This window comes from Dendropsophus ebraccatus, chromosome 3 (genome assembly GCF_027789765.1).
Source record: "Dendropsophus ebraccatus isolate aDenEbr1 chromosome 3, aDenEbr1.pat, whole genome shotgun sequence".
NCBI classification, from domain to species: domain Eukaryota; kingdom Metazoa; phylum Chordata; class Amphibia; order Anura; family Hylidae; genus Dendropsophus; species Dendropsophus ebraccatus.
Window position 1 is genome coordinate 87,991,097 of NC_091456.1, and position 24,171 is coordinate 88,015,267.

General features: G+C 44.0%; 1 protein-coding gene across 1 annotated transcript; it reads left to right on the forward strand.

Annotated features, from left to right (window-relative positions):
• The first annotated feature begins 262 nt into the window (after positions 1-262).
• DCAF10 (DDB1 and CUL4 associated factor 10) lies at positions 263-13,996 on the forward strand. The gene is made up of 7 exons (XM_069964350.1): positions 263-993; positions 4,022-4,135; positions 5,167-5,364; positions 7,184-7,386; positions 7,839-7,952; positions 9,347-9,492; positions 12,752-13,996. Exons 1-7 carry the CDS (start codon positions 647-649, stop codon positions 13,118-13,120), a joined length of 1,491 nt encoding a protein of 496 aa, XP_069820451.1. The 5' UTR covers positions 263-646; the 3' UTR covers positions 13,121-13,996.
• The last annotated feature ends 10,175 nt before the right edge of the window (positions 13,997-24,171 follow it).

Sequence of the window (24,171 nt, forward strand, 5' to 3'; positions counted from 1 at the left end):
CCCTGCAGGCTACTGCTACGTTCTCTAGCAATGCCAACTAACATTTGCCGAATGGACGGCCTAATGTGAAGCAAGGACTGAAGTGACTGGGAAAGACGTCTACCTCTCCCATATTCGCTCTACACTAGCCAAATCAGATAGGAGACTATAATGCGGACGTGACCCTAGGACACGCAGCCAGCACCGGAAGTACTCGTTCCGCCATACTTCTCTTGGGCAACTGTACTGTACTGCACTAAGAGTTCTCAATACAGTGTTGTTGTATCTGTGTCTCTACACAAACGTGAATGGTCTGGGCTCGTAGACGTAAACCGCCCGCTCCACAGCGTACGCAGAACTGTATGAGACAGGAGTAGATGGGCGCCACATGATGACGTCATAAGCAATCGCCTCTCCCCCTGCGAGCAGCGCATCATACAATCTGCCCGGAGCCTGGCTGCTGGAGGCGCTCGTTATCCGGACACACAGTAGGGGCAGCAGGGAAGAGCCCGGTGGTTGCGGCGACGGCCGGTGTGGCCCGTGCGGATATGCTCCTGTGCACCGCGCCACCTCCCAGGCCCCGGGGTGCCAACGGCTGAGGGAGGCAGTTAGTGTCCCACTGCGACCTCCGGCAGCGGAATCAGCAGCCCCTGGGGGAGGGAGGAGGATGAGCAGCAGCACGAAGGAGGAGAGGCCGGAGGAACAAGCTGAGGAAGATGTCAGTGAGGAGAAGGAGGAGGAGGAGCAGCCTCAGCCCACTGTAGAGGCTCGGAGCCCCGCCCCCGCGGAGGAGCCGCCCCCTGAGAATGTCACCACCTGTGCGGACGGTGCGGCAGGGAGCCTGTTCTATTGGCTGAAGGATCGCTGTCTGGGCCGGGGCCTGTGTGTGGATCCAGCCCGGGACAACTACAGGGCTATGACCGGTCTGTACAGCTCCATCCAGCCAGCCGACTCAGTGAGTCTCAGCACAAGGACGCATGGAGCAGTCTTCAACCTGGAGTATTCCCCAGATGGGTAAGAGCCAAGCATGCATGGGGCCCAGTAAGGGCTATGCCATTCATTGCCACCCAGGTGCTGGGCCAAAGACCTTCTTTTCTACCCCATGTGGCCTAAATCTGACACATAGCCCAAAGTGTTGCCAATGGGCCTATTCATTTTAATGGGCAGATATTAGTCATATTATGATTACTTCCTGCATGTATACTTACATATTATTTTTCTCCAGTCATCCACTACTTCTCAGCTGCTGAATGTCCTGCAGGAAGTGGTGTAGTTCCAGTCTAATACAGTGCTCTCAGCTGACATCTCTGTCCATGTCAGAAACTAATAAGAGCAGCAGCAAATTCCCATAAAAAACCTCTCCTGCTCTCCAGACAGAAAATACCACTTTCTGCAGCACATACAGCAGGTGATAAGTACTGGAATACTTGAGATTTTTTAATAGAAGTAAATTACAAATCTGTCACTTTTTTGCACCAATTGAAAAAAACATTTATTTTGCTTGAGTACCCGTTTAAGTCCTGCCCAAACACAGTGTATGTCCAGGCATTAGCCAGAACATAGTGACAATATGACTACATTCTGCCCATTCAGGTCAATGGGCTCAACCATAGCATTGTGCTGTTTTAACCACTCTATTTTATAATGGGTTTCCTAAGGCAGACAACCTCTGTGAGCTAAATGATGGATGCAAGGATCTCCAAGGAGTATCTTTCTATCAACCAGACTGTCATAATCAGCTGGAAGTCAGTAGCCAAGGCTAGAGACTTCCTATCTCAGGCTGCAGCTTTCCACAGCACACTGGCATTACCAATGTTAAGGTGCGTTTACACGTAACGATTATTGTGCGAATTTGCGTGATATCGATCGAATTCGAACGATAATCGTACGTGTAAACGCAGCGAACGATCAAACGACAAGCGAGAAATCATTCATTTTGATTTTTCAACATGTTCTTAAATCGTCGTTCACAAAAAAAAATCGCAGATCGTTCCGTGTAAACAGTCGTTCGCCGATTTAACCAATGTGTGAGATAGGCTTAAGCGATCGCAAAACGATTTTCCATACGATATAATGTACCGTCTAAACGCTGATCGTTATGAAAAAAAAATCGTTACTCCGACATCGTTAATCCTACGATCGGGCCAATTATCGTTTCGTGTAAACGCACCTTAAGATTTAAGAATTAAGATTTTAACATCAATAGACTGGTGCCGGCAAAAAAATTATTCTCAGTCACCAACCCGGCCTGAAGAACTGGAGGCGAGACCACCCTCCCCCGTGAAACCCCTGTGATGAAGCCCCTCCCCTCTGTGATGTGGCTCCATTAGAATTAATGGAGCCGCATCACAGAGGTGAGGGGAATTCGCAGCGAGAAACCCGCTGCGGACGGTACGTGTGAACGCAGCCACAGGCTGGGTTCACACTATGTATATTTGAGGCAGTATTTGGTCCTCATGTCAGGTCCTCATAGCAACCAAAACCAGGAGTGGATTAAAAACACAGGCTCTGTCCACATAATGTTGTAATTGAGTGGATGGCCGCCATATAACGGTAAATAACTTCCATTATTTCAATATAATAGCCGTTGTTTTAAAATAACAGCAAATATTTGCCAGTAAATGACGGCCATCCACTCAATTACAACATTATGTGAACAGAGCCTTTCTGTGTTTTCAGTCCACTCCTTGCTTATGGTTGCTATACAGCCTCAAATATACGTAGTGTGAACATAGCCTTAGGGTGCGTTCACACATACAGCATCTGCAGCAGATTTGATGGCCCAAATTTGATTTGCTTTGAATCTGCAATTTTAAATCTGTGCCACCAGATCTATTGCAGATCTCGTACACATGAATGCACCCTTAGACTATGTTCCCTTGCAGTATTTTTCTTTGGTATCTTGCATCCAAAAGCAGGAGTGGATTACAAATACAGAAAGGCTATGTCTATACACTGTTGAAATTGAGTGAATGGCTGCTATTTAATAGTAAATAATTGCAGTTATTTTAAAACAATGGCCGTTATTTTGAACTAACGGCCGCTATTTGCCATTAAATGGCACCCATCCACTAAGTTTCAACAGTGTGTGAACAGAGCCTTTCTGTGTGTTCAATCCGCTCCTGGTTACTGAGCAAAAATACTGTGTGGGAACATAGCCTTTAAAGGGGTACTATCAGCAGGTCAGGTTATATGAATCTAATCCGCCGATAGCCCCCTATTGCGCACAGGGCACTAAGGATAAAGGTTTGTCCTGGTGCTGTTTCTCTGCTGGATAGGCCGATTGGAGCAATGGGGACGGGGTTACCACCCCTGCCTGCCATTCGGCCCCTAGACGGCCTGCCCTTTAACAAAAAAAAAAAAAAAAGATTGCCCAGCCCCACCTCCATTTATGATCTGCTGCTGGCTCTGTATTCAATAACAGCAAATAAAACCTAAACATGTGAGGACACTTTCAATGATGTCCAGTAGCTGTATGGTTAAAGTGACACTGTCACCCCCTTTGTGCGTTCTGACATCTCTACACAGGTGTAAAGGGTAAATTTAGCAGTTGTCAAACCTTATTTTATATCATACGTCATGGTGCTTGTTCAACTAAAAAGTCATCTTTTATCATCTACAGATTGTGCTAAGTGGGCGGGGCATTGCGTCATTAGCGCCACTTAGCCCCGCCCACAATGCCACCGTTGGCCCCGCCACCTTGGCGGCCATTGGTGGGCCGGCCTAAAGGGGGTGGGGCCTAGACCTTTAGGCCAGCCTGTTCCAATGGCTGGTGAGGGGGCTGGACCAACGGTGGCGTTGTGGGTGGGGCTAAGTTGTGCTGATGCCACAAGGCCCCGCCCACTTAACATAATCTGCAGTTGATAAAAGATGACTTTTTACTTGAACAAGCAGCATGACGTATGATATAAAATAAGGTATGAAAACCGCTAAATTTACTCTTTACACTTGTGTAGAGATGTCAGAATGCACAAAAGGGGGGGACAGTGTCACTTTAAGTAGCAGATCATCTCATTTTCTTCTGTGTTTTTCTCTTGCTTAGCTCTGTACTGACCGTTGCATGTGAGCAAACAGAAGTCCTTCTCTTTGACCCAGTGTCTTCAAAGCACATCAAAACCTTATCGGAGGCACATGAAGACTGTGTAAATAACATCAGGTTAGTAACATGTAGGTTATGAATGATAAAGTAACATATTTAGTTCCTATAGGTTGGGTTTGTTGCAGATTTTATCTGAATTTGCACACATTAAATCCTTTGTGGGTGAAAGTAATGTGAATATTAGTAACAATGTAATATTGTAAATGCAGTATACTCTTCTTACCAATCCACCACTTCTCCTGTGTGATGTATGGAGACACCTGACCTCTGCCCCAGATATCATCACTGGATCCAGGGGAACAAAGGTCTGCAAGGCCAGAGAAACCTCAGCAGGGGAGCATTTTGTGTTCACATTTAATGTATGTATTTTACCAGGCACACCAGTAATTGTGTGCTTGTTAGAAACCCGCTGAAACTCATTCTCACAATTGGTCTTAGTGTTAAGACCCAGACCGATAAAATCATGCATACAGTTAAGAATGTGGAAACAAAATGGGTACAAAATTAATACACTATGGGGGACATTTATCAAGACTGGCGTACTTAGATAAACCCACGCACCCTTTTTCACAGCTGGATTCACTAAGAGGCGTACACCTCTCACAAAGCACAAAAATGTACACCTGGAGTAGGCATAGATTTTTGGTTGGTTTATGCCAGTTTCCAGGCATGAGCCTTGCTAAATTAGGTGTGGGAGGGGCCATGCCCCCCTTACCCTCCCATTGGATGAGCAGAAGTAACAGCTGGCATACACCACAGGTAAGAATCTGCGCCTGCTCCATGGCAAAGTCTTCATAAATCTTTTCCTATGTTCATGACTGAAAAGGAACGGCTAGGGCAAAAGAGCTTTACGGAATCGGGTAAATGTTAAATAACTGGCAGGTATATGACGCTGCAGGGGCACAGGGATGTGTAAGTAAGGCTTCTTTCTTATGTTTTGTGTATTTTGCCTGGAATACCCCTTTAACTCAACAAGGCCAGTTAACCATGTTAGTTGAGATGGGAATACCCATCATTAATATTGCTAGGATAAACCAATATAAAATTGAGTGTTGCTTTGCGAATAACTGGTTTTACTTTTTCTGTAGATTTCTGGATAACCGAATGTTTGCCACCTGCTCAGATGATACCACAATAGCACTATGGGACCTGAGGAAGTTAAACACTAAGGTGTGCACTCTACATGGGCATACTAGCTGGGTAAAGAACATAGAATTTGATACCAACACAAGGCTATTGGTAACGTCTGGATTTGATGGCAACGTCATAATCTGGGATACAAATAGGTAAATAAAGTATGTAAGAAGACAAATGTGTGTTAAATGAAAATGATTTCCTTTGTGCTAAATGAAGTATAAGGATAAGCTTGCTGAAGGGAAATATGAGTGTGTGACAGTAAGGCCGCATTCACACGTTCCGTGTTCCACACGGAACACGGACGTGGAAGGCCTGTAATTGCCCGCCCAGGCAGCATCTGTGATAAGATGCTGGGAGTGGGGGAACTGTGGGGGAACTGCGCGGCTTTGTCATTACAGCGCGGCAGTTCCCGCTCTGTACAGTTCCCCCGCTCCCAACATCTTATCACAGGTGCTGCCCAGGCGGAGTCCGTTACAGGCCTTTCACGTCCGTGTTCCATGCGGAACACGGAAAGTGTGAATGAGGCCTAAGGGTACTGGTGCACACAGCCGAAATCTGCAATGGAAATGCACACCCGCTCATTTGGATTTTGATCAGGATTTTTGTGGATTTTCCACCGAAGATATATATATTTTTATGGTAGTCAATAGGATCATTATTCCACCCCATCCTTTTTTTTTTTTTTTTTTTTTTTTTTGTATGGCGTGATGGGAATACAGTGCAGGACTCCCACTGCAGGTAGTTTAACCCATTGCATTGCAAAGTACACAAAGTTTGGTATTACTGTAATCCTAGTAACCCAGAGTATATTCATTGTTTTTACTGCATGCTGATTAGCATACACTTATTATACAAAATATGAAAACAATTGCATTTTTTCTATTATTCCCCAAAAAATAAATAAGTTACATGAATCCCAAAATGGCCCAGTGAAAATTTTTGGTTTTTGACTTCAACCATTATAGGCAGCGAGGAAAATCTGCATTAAAGCAAGTGTACCCCTTCTACTAAGGCTGCATTCTCATGTTCCGTGATCCTGACGGATCACGGACGGGGAATGCATGTACCGGAGTCCCCCCGCGCCCGGACAGCATCTCTAATTAGATGCTAGGAGACTGTATTCATAAGCGCCGCGCTGTAGTAACAGCACCGCGCGGCTGATTCATTACAGCGCGGCGCTTATGAAAACAGTCTCCCCCGCTCCCAGCATCTAATTACAGATGCTGTCCAGGAGCGGGGGGACTCCGGTACATGCATTCCACGTGGGAATGCAGCCTAAGAATTTATTTTTTTTTAGCACATTGGGTCGGCACCAGTGTGTAGATTCTTCCAGCAGCATGGTCCATTTTTCAAACCGCTGCCCAGTTTCCACCATCAGAGCCGGTTTCTCTATCTACAAGTAGGCCCGCTCGGTGCAGTGAAGGCGGCCTGATGCTCCAGTGCACCAAGCAGGCCTAATTGTAGATGGCGAAACTGGCGCAGATGGCAGGTACATTTGCTTTAAAACCATAGCTTTTCTGACACCAAAATTATAGTCAGTTACCACACATGTGTTGTGCCGATTTGTTCTGCAGTGTGTGGATGAGATATTTTTATGTCTCATCCACTTTCCTTTGGTAAATGCTGTGGATTTTCTGCACAGAAACTCTGGGTGGAAAATTTGCAGCGTTTATGCTACAGGTGACCTAATGATTTTATTCACGTCCCAGTACACAGCAGTGACTATATGGACAGCCCCAGTCAATAAACCTTATTGGGGAATGTGGATACCATAAAGGGGAGTAGCTTATTCAGGTCATTTGCTGGAAGCAAATTGGGAGCAATTTGAAGGGGGTTATTTGTAATGACCTTTTAAGGCATATGATGCTGACAAAGAAAGGAACGTTTCGCACACAAGGCAAACATTTTTTATTTTTGTACAATTTTCATACTCTACTATTTTATTGCTTTATTTCTTGCATTTAACAGGTGTACTGAAGATGGTTGCCCACACAAAAAATTCTTTCACACCCGTTTCCTGATGCGCATGAGGCTGACCCCTGACTGTTCAAAAATGCTGATCTCTACTTCCTCTGGTTACCTGTTAATTCTGCATGATTTAGATCTGACAAAGTCCCTGGAGGTTGGCAGTTACCCTATCCTGAGAGCAAGGAGAACAGCTTCTACTTCAGGTACAACAGAACTCGGGCGCTCCGCTGGTTCTATTTCTATACATTCTATAGTGCCTTCTCTTTACACCTGTTCGATAACATTCTCCCTATAATACAGTGTGCTGTTTGTATTTTAAAGGAAGTGAAATATAAGCTATGTTTGTATTTGTAAACCCCAACCCCATAGACTGTAACAGAATGTGCCACTCACATGCAGATGCACTTTAGCACACCTTATATTTGACGTCTCCCAGACTCTGAGGCTATGGCCATCTACACTTTTTAGACTGTTTTGTGGGGTATAAATGTTATGTCTGAAAAAACACAATTTCTTCCCCGTTGATTTCAGAAAGTCCCCTTGTTTATGTAGTATTCCATCCACACTTTGTGTGATTGTGATTTGTGTGATAAAACCTAACCCTCTAAGAAGATGCAGGTGTGAAAATGTCTTATGTGTACTGTATTATCCACAGATGTGACCACATCCCCTACGTCTTCTGACTCCAGACCATCTAGCTCTCCATGTCACCATAGTGATTTAGGAACCCTGTTTGAGAAACATACTTCCCGGGCCTCACAAAGAGAAGGTATGCCCACCGAAACACTGTGGTATTAATGATGATTAACTAAACCTAAGAAAAGCCCACATTTTACTTAAATTTTTTTTTTAAATGTTTACAAGTGTTATTTGATCTGTAATCGCACAAGGTTAGCGTGTCTCTGCATGATATATAAACAGAAGCACCACTACTTACTGTAAAGGAGCGGGAATCCCTGCTCTGTTCCCCACAGAAGAGAGGGGCAGGAAAGGGCTGCTGTTAAAACTTACTGTGCCACTCCTGCTTCTCTCAGCTGCGGGGACCGGGGATTCCCGCCATTATGACAGGGGCCCCCAGTTCTTTACAGGGTGTCCCCCACAGCTGAGAGAAGCAGGAGCGGCGCGGCAAGTTTAAACAGCCGCCCACTCCTGCCTCCCTCTCTGCTGTGGGGAACACAGAGCGGGAATTCCTGTCATAATGACAGGAATCCCCTGACGGGCCGTCACCTGCACCACTCACCTGGCAACTGCTGGCTTCCTCTTCCCCTGGTGGCAGTTTCTGGCTCTTCCCGCTGCCAGAGACTCCTCCACTGGCCTGCAGCAGTTCCCGGCACCCTTCTTTTGGCTGCAGGCACCCGTGCTTCAGCACCGACGGCCCAACGCATCACTAGTCTGTCACCTGCTGGCTCCTGCTACTTCCCACCGCGGGGATTGACGCAGGCCTGCCTCAGCTCCTGGCACCCCTCTCCAGGCTCCTGAGTCAGCCGCTGATCCACCGCAAATTCAAACTGGCCGACGGATGGTTCAGGACCCTGGAAAAGGGGTGGGAAAAGCCTGGCCAGGCTGGCGGGGCTGATCCCGACGGTGTGGGGAGTTGGCAGAGGCAGCTTGAAGAAGCGGTGGCTGACATATTAGTGATGTGGAGGGGTGTCAGCGTCAGAGCACGGACACCTGAATCCTAGAGAAGGATGCCAGGAGCTGCTGTAGGCTGGCAGAGAAGTGGCCACCAGCGGGTAGAGTGAGGAACCACCGTCTGTGGGAGAGGGAGCTGGCTGCTGCCAGGGGCCGGCAGCGCAGGGGATTCCCATCAAATATGTGTCCCCTGCAGGAGTGGGCGGCTGTTTAAACTTCTGCTTCTCTCAGCTGCGGGAACACCCTGTAAAGAAGTGGAAATCTCCGCAGATTAGATAAACAAGTGCAGCACTGCAAGTTTAAACAGCTGCCACTCCTGTCGCTCTCTCTGCTGTGGGGAACACCCGTTTTGAGCCGGGATTCCTGTCATTGTGGAGGGAATCTCCGCTCCTGGAACCTTGGTTTCCCGAACACCTCAGAAACTGGCAGCTACAGTTATCTCCCTGATTTTGTTCCCCAGGGGAAAATTTTGTTTGAATACCAAATAAAAGTGTTTCATTTTATTCTGTATAATGTTTGTTTCTGTATTAGGCAGTTCCCCTCGTAACAGCCTTGAAGTTCTTACGCCGGAAGTCCCAGGGGAGAGAGACCGAGGCAATTGTATTACTTCACTTCAGCTCCACCCTAAAGGCTGGGCTACACTATTACGCTGCTCTAGCAATACTGATGACCAAGAGGTAAGAAAGAGTAACCAAATCTAGCCATACTTGAGAGCTGCTTTACCACCTATGACTTCAAAAACATTTTTTTCTTTAACGTGTGCTGACCACATTATACGTTGGCCATTTGCCCACACCTGATGATGCTCCATATAGGGACAAAACTAGCTGTCTAGGGATAGGCGATGTTCAGTTTTTAATACACGCTATGTTCACACTACGTAAAACTACAGTGAATTCCGGCCGCAGAAAGATCTGTCAGTTCACATAGTGAAGCAAGCGGCTCACTGTGCGCTATGGGAAGCTCTGATGCGGGCGCGCGCTGATGCGCCCGCATCAGAGCTCCGCGGCCGGAAAGATCATCCGGCCAGGGACCGTCCGTTCCGTGACCCGGCCGGGGTCACGGAATGGCCGGTTTCATACGACGTGTGAACATCTTATACTTCAGCTGGAAATATATTGAGGTAGCTCACTTAGTAATAGACAGTTCTTTCAAGCTTGGCTTCTATCTAGTTAATGTATATTTAGTAAAAATCAGAGAACTTTAAATTACTTAACCCCTTCAAACATCAGTACGTAACAGTACGTCCTGATGTGGGTAAGGGCGTTCAGAGCGACTCCGCTCTGAACCGTCCGCCGCGATCCTGGGTGCTATGTGTAGCCCGGGACCACTGCTATTAGGCACGATCCGATCACCGCACTTGCTAATTATACATTTAAATGCAGCTGTTAAAACAGACTGCTTCATTTAAATCAGGGGTCTCAAACTCAATTTACCCGGGGGCCGCTGGAGGTAGAGTCTGGGTGAGGCTGGGCCGCATCAGGTTTTCCACAAGAAAAGCTCTTACAAAAACATTCCAATGTCATCAAATGTTTTTATTTTTTCATCTGTTAAAACCCCTAGCCCCCCCCTCCCACCCACAGAACTATCACTCCCAGCCCTCCCACCCACAGAACTATCACTCCCATCCCTCCCTGCACACACAGAACTATTGCCCCCCCCCCCACACACACACACACACACACACACACACACAACTATAATACCCAGCCCTCCCCCACACACCACTATCACCCCCCCGCCAAGAGTACTTTTACCTGAGGGCCTTACTGATTGGCTGGACGTGCGGTCCGGGTGACGTCATGCTCCGGCGCCGAGCAGGAGTGGAGCTGAGCGCTGCAGGAGGAGGGGGGCCGGGGCGCTCCGCCAGAGCTGCACTGCACTGCACTGCACATGTAACTACAAATAGGAGATAGATGTGCTGTGTTTCTATTTGTAGTTACATGTGCAGTGCAGCTCTCTTCCGGAGCGCCCCCGGGCCGCACTTACAGTAAACTTACCATTGAGGTGGGGGCCGCAGTTGGCCCACGGGCTGCGAGTTTGAGACCCATGATTTAAATGTATTATATCCCCCTTTCCCTGGTATCTAGCGATCTCTGTTTTACCATAGGGCGAATGGCGTAAACACGAAACTCCCCCCAAAATGAAAACAAATTCCTTTTTTTTTTTTTTTTTTTTTTAATCAATTTCACCGCACATATAATTTTTTTCTGATTTCACTGCAGACTTTATTAAGTCCGTCATTGTAAAGTACAATTAGTGGTGCAAAAAATAAGGGCTCGTGTGGGTCTGTAGATTGAAAAAATGCTAACGCTATGGCCTTTTAAACACGAGGAGGAAAAAATGTAAATGCGAAAACGAAAATTAGCCCTGTGCTGAAGGGGTTAAAAAGAAAAAAAAAGAGAAAACCAAGTTCATATAACATATACTTCACAGCCATAACCATATGTATATAAGCTCATCGAAGTTTGGCGCAAAAACCTGCCAAAGTGCAAAATTGCTGATTTTTGGTCACACCAAATCTAGAAAAATTGTAATAAATGGTGATCAAAAAGTTGCATATATGCGAGGTACTGATAGAAAGTACAGATCATGGTGCAAAAAAATCACACTTTTTTTTAATTTTTTTATTTCTTTTCTTTTATTTTTTTACGGACATAAAATAAACAAATTACATATCCTTGTAATCGTACTGACCTTAGGAACATAGATACCATGTCAATTTTACCATATGGGGAATGGCGTAAACACGAAACTCCTCAAAATAAAAACAATGGCACTTTTAATTCAATTTCATCGCACATCTATTTTTTTTCCCAGTTTCGCACCATATTTTATGGAAAAATTAAGCCTGTCGTTGCAGAGTATAATTGGTGTCACACAAATGGGCTCTTATGGGTCTGTAGGTGAAAAACTGTAAGCGCTATGGCCTTTTAAACATGAGGAGGACAAAATGAAAGTGCTAAAATAAAAATTGGGTTGGTCCTTAAGGGGTTAAACATAATAGTGGGCTTTATTAAAGTCTATGGAAAAACAGCTGTATGTGCACACATTGTAAAAAGATATATATTGTTGATATAACTATCATCATTTTTAACATTGTGTGCACAGGCTGACATTTTTCCATAGACTTTATTATTAGGTTCAAAATAGTGTTTATAACACTAATATTTAGCTTTTATTTTGCTGGAGGGGAAAAAAGACCAATATGCATATAGACATGAGGGAAAGCGCCAACCTTTCTGTGATAAACACCCATAAGAATAGTGTGCTGTGGTGTAACAAAACTTGAATAAACGGCAAACAAAATAATGTCATGTGGGTATTGGATTTAATTTTTCCTCATTGACTCTCAGCTAACATCTAGCCTAAGCATTTTTGCCCAAAAAAAGCAATGTGCTCCCATATTTTTTTTCTTTAGCCTGTGCAGTCTGAATTGCTAGGGTTTAGTCCAATGAGGACCAGCAGTTGCCATGTGTTGCATTTTAATTTTTGTGGTGAATGTTCAAGTGTCAATGTAATTTAAACAGAACTTATCACATGTCCTAGAGACACATCAAAAATTTTGATTGGCTGGGGTCTGGATGTTCAGACACCCAAGAGTCATTGGAATGAGGTGGGAGGAAGCGTGTGGCTGTGAGCATCACTCTCTGGCTTCCAGTGGTCTCCAAGTTGTAAGAGACAGCCTCTATAGACCTATGACAGATCGCATCTCCTGCAACTGGACAGAGATTGCAGGGAGTGAAGTGAGCAGTTGTCTAACCTCTCATGGCTCAATCTAATGATCAGTGGTAGCCTGAACACCCAGACCCTTACGCTAAATTTTGACTGAGGTTTTATTAAATGAAGGGGACACTTTTAAAATTTAAGAAATCAAGTATTGGATAGTGTAAATCCTAACTGATCTAATAATTTTACTCCCTTTTTTTTAACCAGTGGACCTGTGTGTACGAGTTTCAAGAAGGAGCTCCTGTACGCCCCATCTCTCCTCGCTGTTCTTTGCGATTAACTCATTACATAGAAGAGGCCAATGTAGGCCGGGGCTACATTAAAGAACTGTGTTTTAGCCCAGATGGACGTATGATTGCCTCCCCACATGGGTATGGAATTCGATTGTTGGGATTTGATTCCCAGTGCAGTGAGCTTGTAGACTGTATGCCCAAAGAAGCTGGGACTTTACAAGAAATTCGCTCTTTATATTCTCATAAGGATGTGGTTCTGACAACAAAGTTTTCGCCCACTCACTGTCAGATAGCGTCGGGGTGCCTTAGTGGACGGGTTTCCCTGTACCAGCCGAAGTTTTAACAATAACTCTTATTGATTGGGTTGGAATCCACGTTTCCAGTTATTTAAAGAGATCACACATTAGCCTTTATTGCTAAAGCTATGAAAGCTGCAACTTGAAAGGTTTGAATTAAGGACAATTGGCGGCTATTTCCTTAGTTGGCTTTCATGTTTAGTGATTTAAATTAGCATAGGCTCCATTCTCCAGGTGAGATCTGCTCTGCATAGTTTCACTTTAATCGTACCTCTTTGTCTCAAGATAGAAACTTATCACCCTTCTGTGAGAAAGGGGGTCCAGTATTCTCCATTTCAATGGAGTGGTGGTCGAGCACCTGTCATTCCCATGCATGCTCGACCAGGTCCATTAAACTGAGGTACGTGGAACTCTTTTCTCATAATCCCTGCTATCAGAAAGGTCACCACATGTGGATAGCTGCTAGGTATTTATCTTGTGACACCACTACAAGAAATATATAAAGAAGCCCATACGTAGTTCTAACAGTCATGACTGTAAAAGACTGTGGCTGTATATTTGGCATTATTTATTACTGTACAATAAGTAATGATTGTGACTTTGAGCTGTGCATGGTGTTCTATATCTATTCAGTGATCAGATTCAAAGGTCTCACTATTAAAGTGAATTATGTTACTGTTAAGATTTTACTGCATTTACTGTGTAATGTAGACAACAGGCTGCTGTATGATCTGACTGTAATGGCATTTGTTTAGCCTATATGATCTATTACTTGCCTTTTGGTATTGTGCAGCCAGCATTTTAGATTTTTTTTTTTTTGTCCTTATTAACCAATACAGTTTTTTTTTGTACAATGTTCATCAGTTTCTTCAAAATGTGTTTCCTAGTGGACTAGAATGTTATTAAACTCTGAAAAAAATGCATCTATGCTATCTTTGTGTATTGTTATAAAGAATAAATATTAGAAATAATAACTAGAGAGCAGTGCCACCCACAATCTGTTTTATTTTCTAACTAGCATGACAATGGCACACAATTGCACGATCTACAGCTTGTACTGAAAAACTGAGGAAATATGCTTCCTTTCAAACTGCTCATAGTATTTGATTGTAGGTACTCTAACAATCCAGTGGCTGTGGCACCTCCTGGGTCTGACTCAGAAGAAACATGGCGGGGCTCAGGACACAGCTGTACAGCCCCTTTAACCTACATATGGAGTTCAGTGAAGCATACCATTAGCTTAGCAAAGTCCACTTTGTACAGATTTTAACAGAAAGCTCCCAATTGAATGCTGAAGTACCCCACGGGTCCATGCAGAACAGTGCCTAAGCCCTATACTTTATATTAATCTAACTTCAGCAATGAAAGGCGTGCAAGGGAAAACAGAACCAGGCTTCCAATATACCAGAAGGTACCTCAGAGAGAAGCTAAATGATCAGTGTGTACCTTTTGTACTTGCTTGGCTTTCTGAAAGTAAAGCACATAGGGTGGGTTCAAACCTCTCGCTCGCATCTCTGCCCCTGCCGTAACCCCCCCTTTCCCCCACATTTGCTGGAGGATGATACTTTAACCATGGAAAATTACAGACAGATTTTTTTTTTTTTATGGGTTACAGTTACTTCCAACGTGATAAGTTGTTCATATGGAGTTAACCTTGTTTAATAAATAGACTATGGTATGTCATCACTTTATGATCTTAGGGGTCCAACTAACAATACTAAACCTAAGAATAGTGTTTCTGTTTCTCTTTTCGCCCTATGAGGGCACCCCTGGAGAGGTCCACCTCCTACTCCCAATTGGACAGGAAACAGAATCCCTGGATCTTCAATAAAAAAGGAAATGGCCCCCTTCTCACCAGAAGTCCTTTCACATTGGGGCAGAGGGCATGAAATTTAAAAGCCAGGGGTAAGACCTTGCTGACAGGCCTTGCCTGTTTGGTTGGGGCTACGGCATTCCAGGGAGTGAGGTGCTCACGCAGCGTGCAGGGAGGATGTGACCACATTGGCGGGACCAGCCAGTCCGTACATGGCGCCAAATTTAAAAAGCCGGCAAGAGCTCTGAAGTGGAGCTCTTGCAAGTGGCAGTGTGTTTACTGCTTCTGCCGAGGTTACTACTCTTGATGCTGGTGAGGATCGTCTGTGCCTTCTGATCACCCTGTGCAGCTGATACGGACTGTTTCCTATGGGGTCTCAGAGCGCTGAATCGTCTGGAGCCCCTCAACCGTAAGCTACCTCGCTATGAACTTGATCATTCTCTGGACGGAGGGCGGAATCCGCCCGTGCATAGAATGGAGTCTATGACACTGGCGGAGGCGCGCGTGCCCACTGCAGACCGCGAGCAGGCGCGAGCTGGGAATTTTGCAACGGAGGTTCCGTCTGAATTCCTCAGTGTGCACATACCCTCAGGAGGATGAGCAGCTATTTGGGTTGAAGGAAGCAGGTGAATTACCCTCCTCCGGTCCTGACTCTGAAGGATAATCTGCTAAGGATCTTCTCCCGGCTGACTTTCTTGATGACCTGATGGCCTTCGCAGCCTGTTTTGGCCTTAACCCCTTAGCGACCCATGACGTACCTGGTACGTCATGGTGCCGCAGGGGGAGTTCAGAGAGGGGTCCCGCCGGGACCCCGCTCTGAACGGGGCTGCTCCCGGCTGATATGTGCAGCCGGGGAGCCCCTCTATTAGCCGGCACGGGTCCCGTTGCCGTGTCGGCTAATTAAGCCTCTAAATGTTTGACAGCTGCATTTAGAGGCTTTGTACTGCATGTCCCTGGTGTCTAGTGGGACGGAGATCAGTTCTTCGGGCCGGGCCGGGACTCAGCGTCGCAATGACGCTGATCCCGGCTCGGCAATAGATTGCTATGGCCTGCAGCAGGCCAGTGCAATGTATCACCGATCTAATGGATCTTTGCTGTGTATATACACAGCATTGATCTATGAGAGATCAGTGCTGTGTATATACAAGTCCCCCAGGGGGACTTCTAGTTAATGTAAAAAAATGTTATTAATAAAACAATCCCCTCCCCTAATAAAAGTCCAAATCAACACCCTTTTCCCATTTTATAAATAAACAAACATATTTAGTATCGCGGCGTGCGTAATCGAACTATTAATTAATCACATTCCTGATCTCACACGGTAAACAGCGTAAGTGCAAAATTGCGCATTTGTGGTCGCATCAAATCCAGAAAAAATGTAAAAAAAAAGCGATCAAAAAGTCGTATATGCGCAATCAAGGTACCGATAGAAAGTACATGTCATGGTGCAAAAAATGACACCTCAAACAGCCCCATAGACCAAAGGATAAAAGCGCTATAAGCCTGGGAATAGAGCGATTTAAGGAACATATATTTGTTAACAATGGTTTGAATTTTTTACAAGCCATCAGATAAAAGTTATACATGTTACATATCGTTGTAATTGTAACGACTTTAGGAACATGCATAACAAGTCCGTTTTACCCCAGGGTGAACAGCGTAAACATGAAACTCCCTGAAATAAAAACAAATTCTTTTTTTCCAATTTGACAGTGCAAATGATTTTTTTTTCGGATTCGCAGCATGTTTTATGGGAAAATAAAGTCTGTCATTGCAAAGTACAATTGGTGTCGCCAAAAATAAGGGCTCATGTGGGTCTCTAGCTGAAAAACTACTATGTGCTATGGCCTTTTAAACATAAAGTGGAAAAAGCAAAAGTGCAAAAACGAAAATTGTCTTTGACCTTCAAGTGTCACTGTCGTTAATTTTTTTTTTTTTTTTTAAGATTTTAAGAAACTTTGTAATTGGGTTTATTAGCCAAATATGCCATTATCTGCATGTAAAAAGCCTTTTCCCAGGTCCCCCCCTCCTCTCCTTTCTGTCATCCACTCCTCAGAATCGAAAAATCTCGACAGTTTTTTTCATCAGTCGGATCTGTCTGGTCTATAAAGAGGGGAGGGGGGAGGGGGGAGGGGGAAGGAGCGAGATTAGTGGGCAGCTGAGAGCTGAGAACAAAGGATTGCTCAGTGGGGGGAGCTATTCAGAGCCCTAATTAGTGGTCAGAGAGGTCTATGGTGCCTGTCACAGGAGAGAGCCCAGGATGTGAATGTAAATTAACTCTTTGTTGTCCTGTTTTGCTGCTTTTACTTTCTCTCTCCATAGGAAACCCATGAAGACAGGGGGGGGGGAGCTTCATTTTTCAGCTAATAAAACAAATTACAAGTTTTTTTAAAATCGCCTGTACTATTGATTTGTGCAATAAAAATTTTAACGACAGTGACAATGCCCAGTTAATGCCCAGGGCCTATTTTTCAAATCTGATTACTCTCTTTATGTAGTTATAATTTTGCGATGCTTTTAACTATCGCGGTTATTCTGAGGTTATTTTTTTCATGACATTCCTCTTTATGTTTGTTGTATACTTTTGTTGATTCACTCAGTAGTAGTAGTGTAAAAATTCACATTTCTGTATAGTCAAAATTCTTGTTTTCTAACAAAGTCATGCCACATAAATATTAATGCAACATCTAAAACATGTCTACTTTACGTAACATCATTTGGTCCTTTCACTTTTTCAAATTTTCAGGAAAATTGCCTTGCGGTGCCAAAATATCGCATCGGGGGGGATCCTGCCACTAGACACCAGGGATGGGCTGCAAATAACACTGTTCGATGCAGCTGTCATGTTTTGACAGCTGCATCTAACAGTGTTAATTAGCGGGAGCGGTGATCAACCCACTCCCACGAATAGCCGCGGTCCCGTGCTGCAGATAGCAGTCGGGAACGCGGCAGTTCAGAGCGGGGTCCCGGCTTGCGGGCATATGCCGTTCGGGTACCCTTTTCTGAGCAGTTGGCACTCCCCTTCATAAGACCCACATGACCCAAATTAGCAGAATACACCTGTGCTCACATGTCAGTACCTCCTATCTTTTCCATTCTACCTACAGGAGCTATGGTGAGTACAAGATCATATTCACACTTGTGTTGTTTGGGGGCAGCTTTCTCCGACAGTGGTGCCAACTGGGTTTTGGGGGGGCACTTTGAGTTTGGTCCTGTGACATTGGGGTTGCAGGGCCATTCCATGGCCTCCCTTCCCTGTCTGTGCACACTTTGCGGGGGTAGCAGTCGCTGACCGATACAGTGTGGAGTTAGTGTAGGGACCCATGTAAACCAGGAGACCGGCACGTGGTACATGGGGCAATATGGTTTGATCAAATTATATACCAACATCCTGGCGTTGGTTTTAGCATTAGTGTCAGCCATAGGTGGGGATGTGCAACAGCTCCTTTCTCTCCATGTCATATTTTATAAGTCCTAAAGAGGTTAATATAACTCCTTGACCATTATAAAAATAAAATAAACATATATCTTAGTGTGAGGAATTGTCCGATCTAATAAAATATAACATTATTGTTCCTGCCATGGTGAACCATATAATTGGGGAGAAAAAAAACACCAGGATTTCAGATTTTTTTTTAAATTATGTTTTAGAAAAAAACTATTAAAAAGTGATCAAATTTTTGTTACACCAATATGATAGTAATAAACACTAGAGATCATAGCGCAAAAAATGACACCTCAACCAGCCCTGTAGGTGGAAAAATAAAAGCGCTATGGCTCTTAGAAGGCGGGGAGGAACATTTAATTAATTTGACCCAGACATTTGTGCTTCAATGGGCTCAGTCTTGAAGGGGTTAAACCCTGTTTGTGTCTGAGTGGGAAAAGCTCTCTCACAGCAGTTTAGTGTTGGATTTAAGGGTATATGCACACTGAGCAGTTCTCGAGGAATTGAAGCGGAAAGTTTTCTGCTTGAAATTTCTCGCTTTTTCAGCTCTGGCAGAATTTGAGCTGAATTGAAGCAGAATGCAAGTAGAATTTAAGCTCCCATTGGCTTCCATAGGATTCCTCTAGCAGAATCTATCCAAAGAATTGACATGTCAAAGCGGATCAGCGGCAGAAAATTCTGCTGTGTGAACAACAGAGCAGAAATCCCACTGAACACAATAGGACCTTGCTCTGTACATATTTTACAGGAGGAATTTCAAGCGGAGGCAAGACCTAATTCATCACCTTTTCCTTAGTGTGAACATACCCTTCTAAAGTATGGTATGAAAATTTCCTTTTTGTCCTCCCCAGAATAGAGATTCGTTATTACTAATCTTACTTCATATTTGGAGACACATGGTGCCCTTGTCTCGAAAGAGCAGTCCCTGGTGGCCAAGAGAGTGCTGGTTCCAGTCCCAGAAGGACAAGAGGGAGAAGGATTCTACTCCACTTTGCTTCTGGCGAGGAAACCCAATGATTCTTTTAGAACCATTATTAACCTTAGAGCGACTCTGTACCCACAATCTGACCCAACCCCCCCCCCCCCCCAAACCACTTGTACCTTCGGATAGCTGCTTTTAATCCAAGATCTGTCCTGGGGTCCATTTGGCAGGTGATGCAGTTATTGTCCTAAAAAACAACTTTTAAACTTGTAGCCCTGTGCCCAATGGGCGTAGCTTAGAATATCTGTGCCCTAACTTTGCATCACCCCTACATCCCTTCTCCCCACCCTCTTCATCATTAGAAATGCCCCTAGAACATTTTCTCCTGTCTGAACATTGCACAGGTGTCTTAATGATCCAGCCCATGTGCCGTGCTGACACAGCTGATGAATAGGAGACAATCTGCCTGGAGCATTCCCAATGATGAGGAGGGACAGAGAGGTTGTTCCAGCCTAATGCATACACAATCTAAGCCCCAGCCGTTGGGCACGGGGCTGCCAGTTTAAAAGTTGTTTTTTAGTACAATAACTGCATCACCTGCCGAACGGACCCCAGGACAGATCTTGGAATAAAAGCAGCTATACGAAAGTACAAGCGGTTTGGGGGGGTCAGATTGTGGGTACAGAGTCGCTTTAAGCCTCTCAATAGGGTACTCTCTTATGAGACGTTCAGGATGGAGTCTCTCACAGGGCTGTTACATGGCCATGTTAGACCTTAGGGATGCATACTATCACATTTCCCTACACCCATATCACCAGAGATTTCTTAGGGGGGCAGAGCTCTGTAACCGCCCTCGCATTTCAAAGTCATGGCTCACATTAGAGAGGAGGACATCATCATCTCCTACTTAGAGATCTTTTTATTGGTTAGCAATTCTATTACATCTCTTCAGCATCGCATTCAAAGGGTAGAGAATATCCTTACCAGACAAGGTTGGTAGATAAATGATGAGAAATCTTACACAAATCCCTCTCAGAGTTGCAAGTTCATGGGTATATGTCTTGACTCACGGCTGCAAAAGTCCTTCCTTCCATCCAACGAGGTCACACAGATTTTTGAGAGAGTCAGGTTCCTTATTTCTTACCTTGTCTTATGCCTTACCTCATCAGTGGCAAAAAATAGAGTCCTTTAAAAAAAATGCATCTGTGCTGGCCTACATCAACCATCAAGGGGATATTAGAGCTTTCTCTACTCAGCCATATATGTCCATTAGAGAAGATAGAATTATCCTGTCTCCTGACCCTGAGTTTCTTCCCAAAGTAGTGTCAGACTTTCATAGGTCTCAAGAGGTTATTCTCCTGTCCTTCTGCAATAACAGTACAGCAGTGGTGTAGAGGCTCATTCTTACTGGCATTATAGACAGGGCTGTGGAGTTGGTAAGCCGTAGTTCTGACTCCTACATTTTATGAGGGACCAACACCAGCTCCTTCATAAATGGCCAATCAGACACCAGGGAAGTTATTAATCAACCTGGCGTAAAGTAGAACTGGCTCAGCAGCACTTTTGTGTTATGTTCTGTATGATCCTGGGGAGACTTCTGAGTGAAAAAGGCAAACATATAAAGCAGCTTCCTCTGTATGTGCAGTGAATGCAGTCAGTCTCCAGCCTCCATGTCCTGAACAACTCAAAACTAGATAGACCAGATGGAGCAGGTGGTCTTTTTCTGCTGACAATCTGCTATGTTTCTAACTAAACATTCACCATACACAAAGAAACACGGCTAACAATGGCAGATACCTGTGATATAGAGGTCAGATATAGGCCCAGATTTATCAGCTTTCTGTTAGCGTCTGTGCTCCTCAATAATCACGGAACTACCCGCAGTGACTGTAGCTGTGTCCCACCTCAATCACTGATTGGCTGAGCGGGGGTTGTGACATTATAGAATCGTGAGCTGGTGGGGGGATATGAGCCGTCACACTGCACTGTGGGGGGCATGGGGACAGGTAAATAGGACTTATGATCCCACTACACCCTGTTCGACTCCAGCCAAAACTAGCTTTGTCTCCACATCCCTGGTTATAAAAGTGGCACCAAGTTTTTCTCCTGTCTCGTCCTTGGCGGCAGCAGCAGCAGCTCTGGAGCGTAGGCACCCCTGCCCGCTCAACATCCTATGATGATGCAGCCTCCCTGAGAGAGGTCATTGGATTCAGTGGGCAGTAGGCCCCTATACAAAAAGTGTTCTGAAACAATTGTTAAAAAGGATACACGAACCTTGTTGAACCTTCCAGATTTGATTATCAGTGGCTGAAGAAGTTGGATGCAGTCCGAAGTTTGGACTAACCCAAGCAGCTGGATCAGCGGCATGTACCTCTATTACTCCGCCATTGACGCAGAAGCAGGCCGTATTAATAGCGTATTAATTAGCGCTATTTTGCAGCCAATTGCGCAATTCAAAGCCCTATTCAAAAATAGGGCTTATTAACCTCTATTTCTGAACATAGCACACATGGCTTTTACTTAGGCTACCTTAACATGTTGAGGATAAAGTGAAACCTAAATCTATCAGATTTTTTTTTATTTTTTGGGAGAGGTTACAGGCTTGACATCCTATTGCCTTCTGATCTATAAGAACATTCATAACCTGATAAAACACATTCCTACTGTAAATCTACATACACTTATGCCTGTGAATGAAATTGGCACAGCCGTAGTAGCAGTTAACCCTATAGATGCTGCGGTCAATAAAAAGGCGCACAACTTTTACTGAAGCTGACACTTTGTGCCAAAATACATTGTGCCCATTGTTCTTAACTTATTACACTAAAAACTTTTTTTTTTTTTTTTTTTAAATCACAATTACTTTAGTCAATAGAATAAATGAGTTTCAGGCTCTGTCTTTTCAAGAACCCTTTCTTGACAATCTTCGTCTCCTCTTTAAACAAGACCTAGATTTCCTTGTGAAAATCAGTTTCTTCTTTCCATAGGTCTCATGATATAAAATTTCCTTTATTTTGTCCAGGCCCTGGGGAAAATCCTTTCATAATTTAGACATTAGAAGGACAGTCCTCCAATCTATTAAGGCTTTCCCAGAGTAGAGTGTAGACACACTTCTTTTTTTTGTCACCTAAATTAAACAGTTCAGTATCTGATTGGATTATTTTAACAATTTTTATAGCTTACTGCTATGAGTAGATCTTCCCCAATCAAGCTTAAAGGGGTTATCCAGCACTACAAAAACATGGCCACTTTCCCCCTACTGTTGTCTCCAGTTTGGGTGGGGTTTTGAAACTCAGTTCCATTGAATTAAATAGAGCAAACTGCACCTGAACTGGAGACAACAGTAGGGGGAAAAAGTGGCCATGTTTTTGTAGCGCTGGATAACCTCTTTAAAAAAAAATATCTGTCACCAGAAAAACCCTTGACATATCAGAGAGAGGAGCTCTCTGTCTACATGAGGAGACAAGCCCTATACACTTCCAATATACGGCTGTCTACTCACAGTTTTTTTTTTTTTCTCTCTGGTGACAGTGTCTCTTTAAGGCTCACTTGACTCATTCTGTTCCCACTTCCTGGCCTTTGCTTCTGTAGAGCTGCCACTTGGAAGAGACTGCATACCTTTTCTAAACACCATCATCTTGATATTTTGGCTAATGACTTCAGCGATTGAGTCCTACAGTAGATATTTCCCTCTAAGTTCTCAGATGTGTTATTGTGGAGGCGACAGGGGAAACAGAATTATGCTCACCAAAATTTCCATTTCTACAAATCTCAGTGACAGCACGCTCTTCTCTCCTTTTTATCTTTGGGGTGAGGTTTTAACCTCTGTGCTTTTTCTGTCCATAATCAGTAGATGTCAATAGGGAAATAGTGGCAAATCATGACAAAAAACTGTGAAGTTCTACTACTAATTACCAGTCAGGCAGATGTTCCCCATGTAATAGAGCCAGCAGGCCATTGATTAATGAGCAATCACTCACCAACTCATCGTTAACTTTTCACATCTGCCACTGGCGACACATCTCCATGTGTAATAGGGGATATGCAGCAGACAGTTGATTGACGCTAGGAAATTTCTACTTAAGGTAATAGTTCATTTATATCAAGCAATAATTCATACAGTGAATCCTGTACCTTGTACACTGGATTGGATGGACCAATAGTGGTGGGCAGCAGTCATTAAGGGTTAAAGCAAAAGCAACGGACCTCGTCGGACAAGGAGTTATCCATAGCAACCAATCAGATCATCGTATTTATTATCAAACTTGTGTTATGTGGTGCCTGGTCATAAAGGATTACAATACATTACAATTTACATCCTTTGGCAACATATGATGTTCCTGAACAGGTGATTCTGTTGTGTTTATTATGATCACATAGTCATCATTTTGTTTTATCATTTTGTTAAATTTGAGGACAAAAACTTACACAATCAACAACTTGCTATATATTAAAATCAAATAATAAAAAATACAAAATGTACAAATACATGACAAAAATCACATCACTGTGCAACCACATTTTATACGCACCAAGATAACAATACCACTGAGTAATGGCTGTCATAAATAATCCATATTATACATATATTGACAAGCAACATAAAAATAAGAGAGTTTGGCTATTTTATACCATTGAACTGTTGTGATAAGGTTCAACAAATTGAACACTTAGTAACTATAGTTATGCAGTCAGATTTTAGCTGTACTTCTACCATTTGAAAAGGCACATACATTTTTTCCACTTACAGTGGCTGTCTTACATTCTTGCATCAAACCAATATTCTACTCCATAATATCCTGAAGCAACAAAATGTTTTTGCATGTGAATAAAAAAAAAAAAAAAAAAAAAAGGGGGGAACATAGGCCCGTAGCGGGGAATTTATCATTCAAGGTGTATGTACAAGCGTTATCTATGT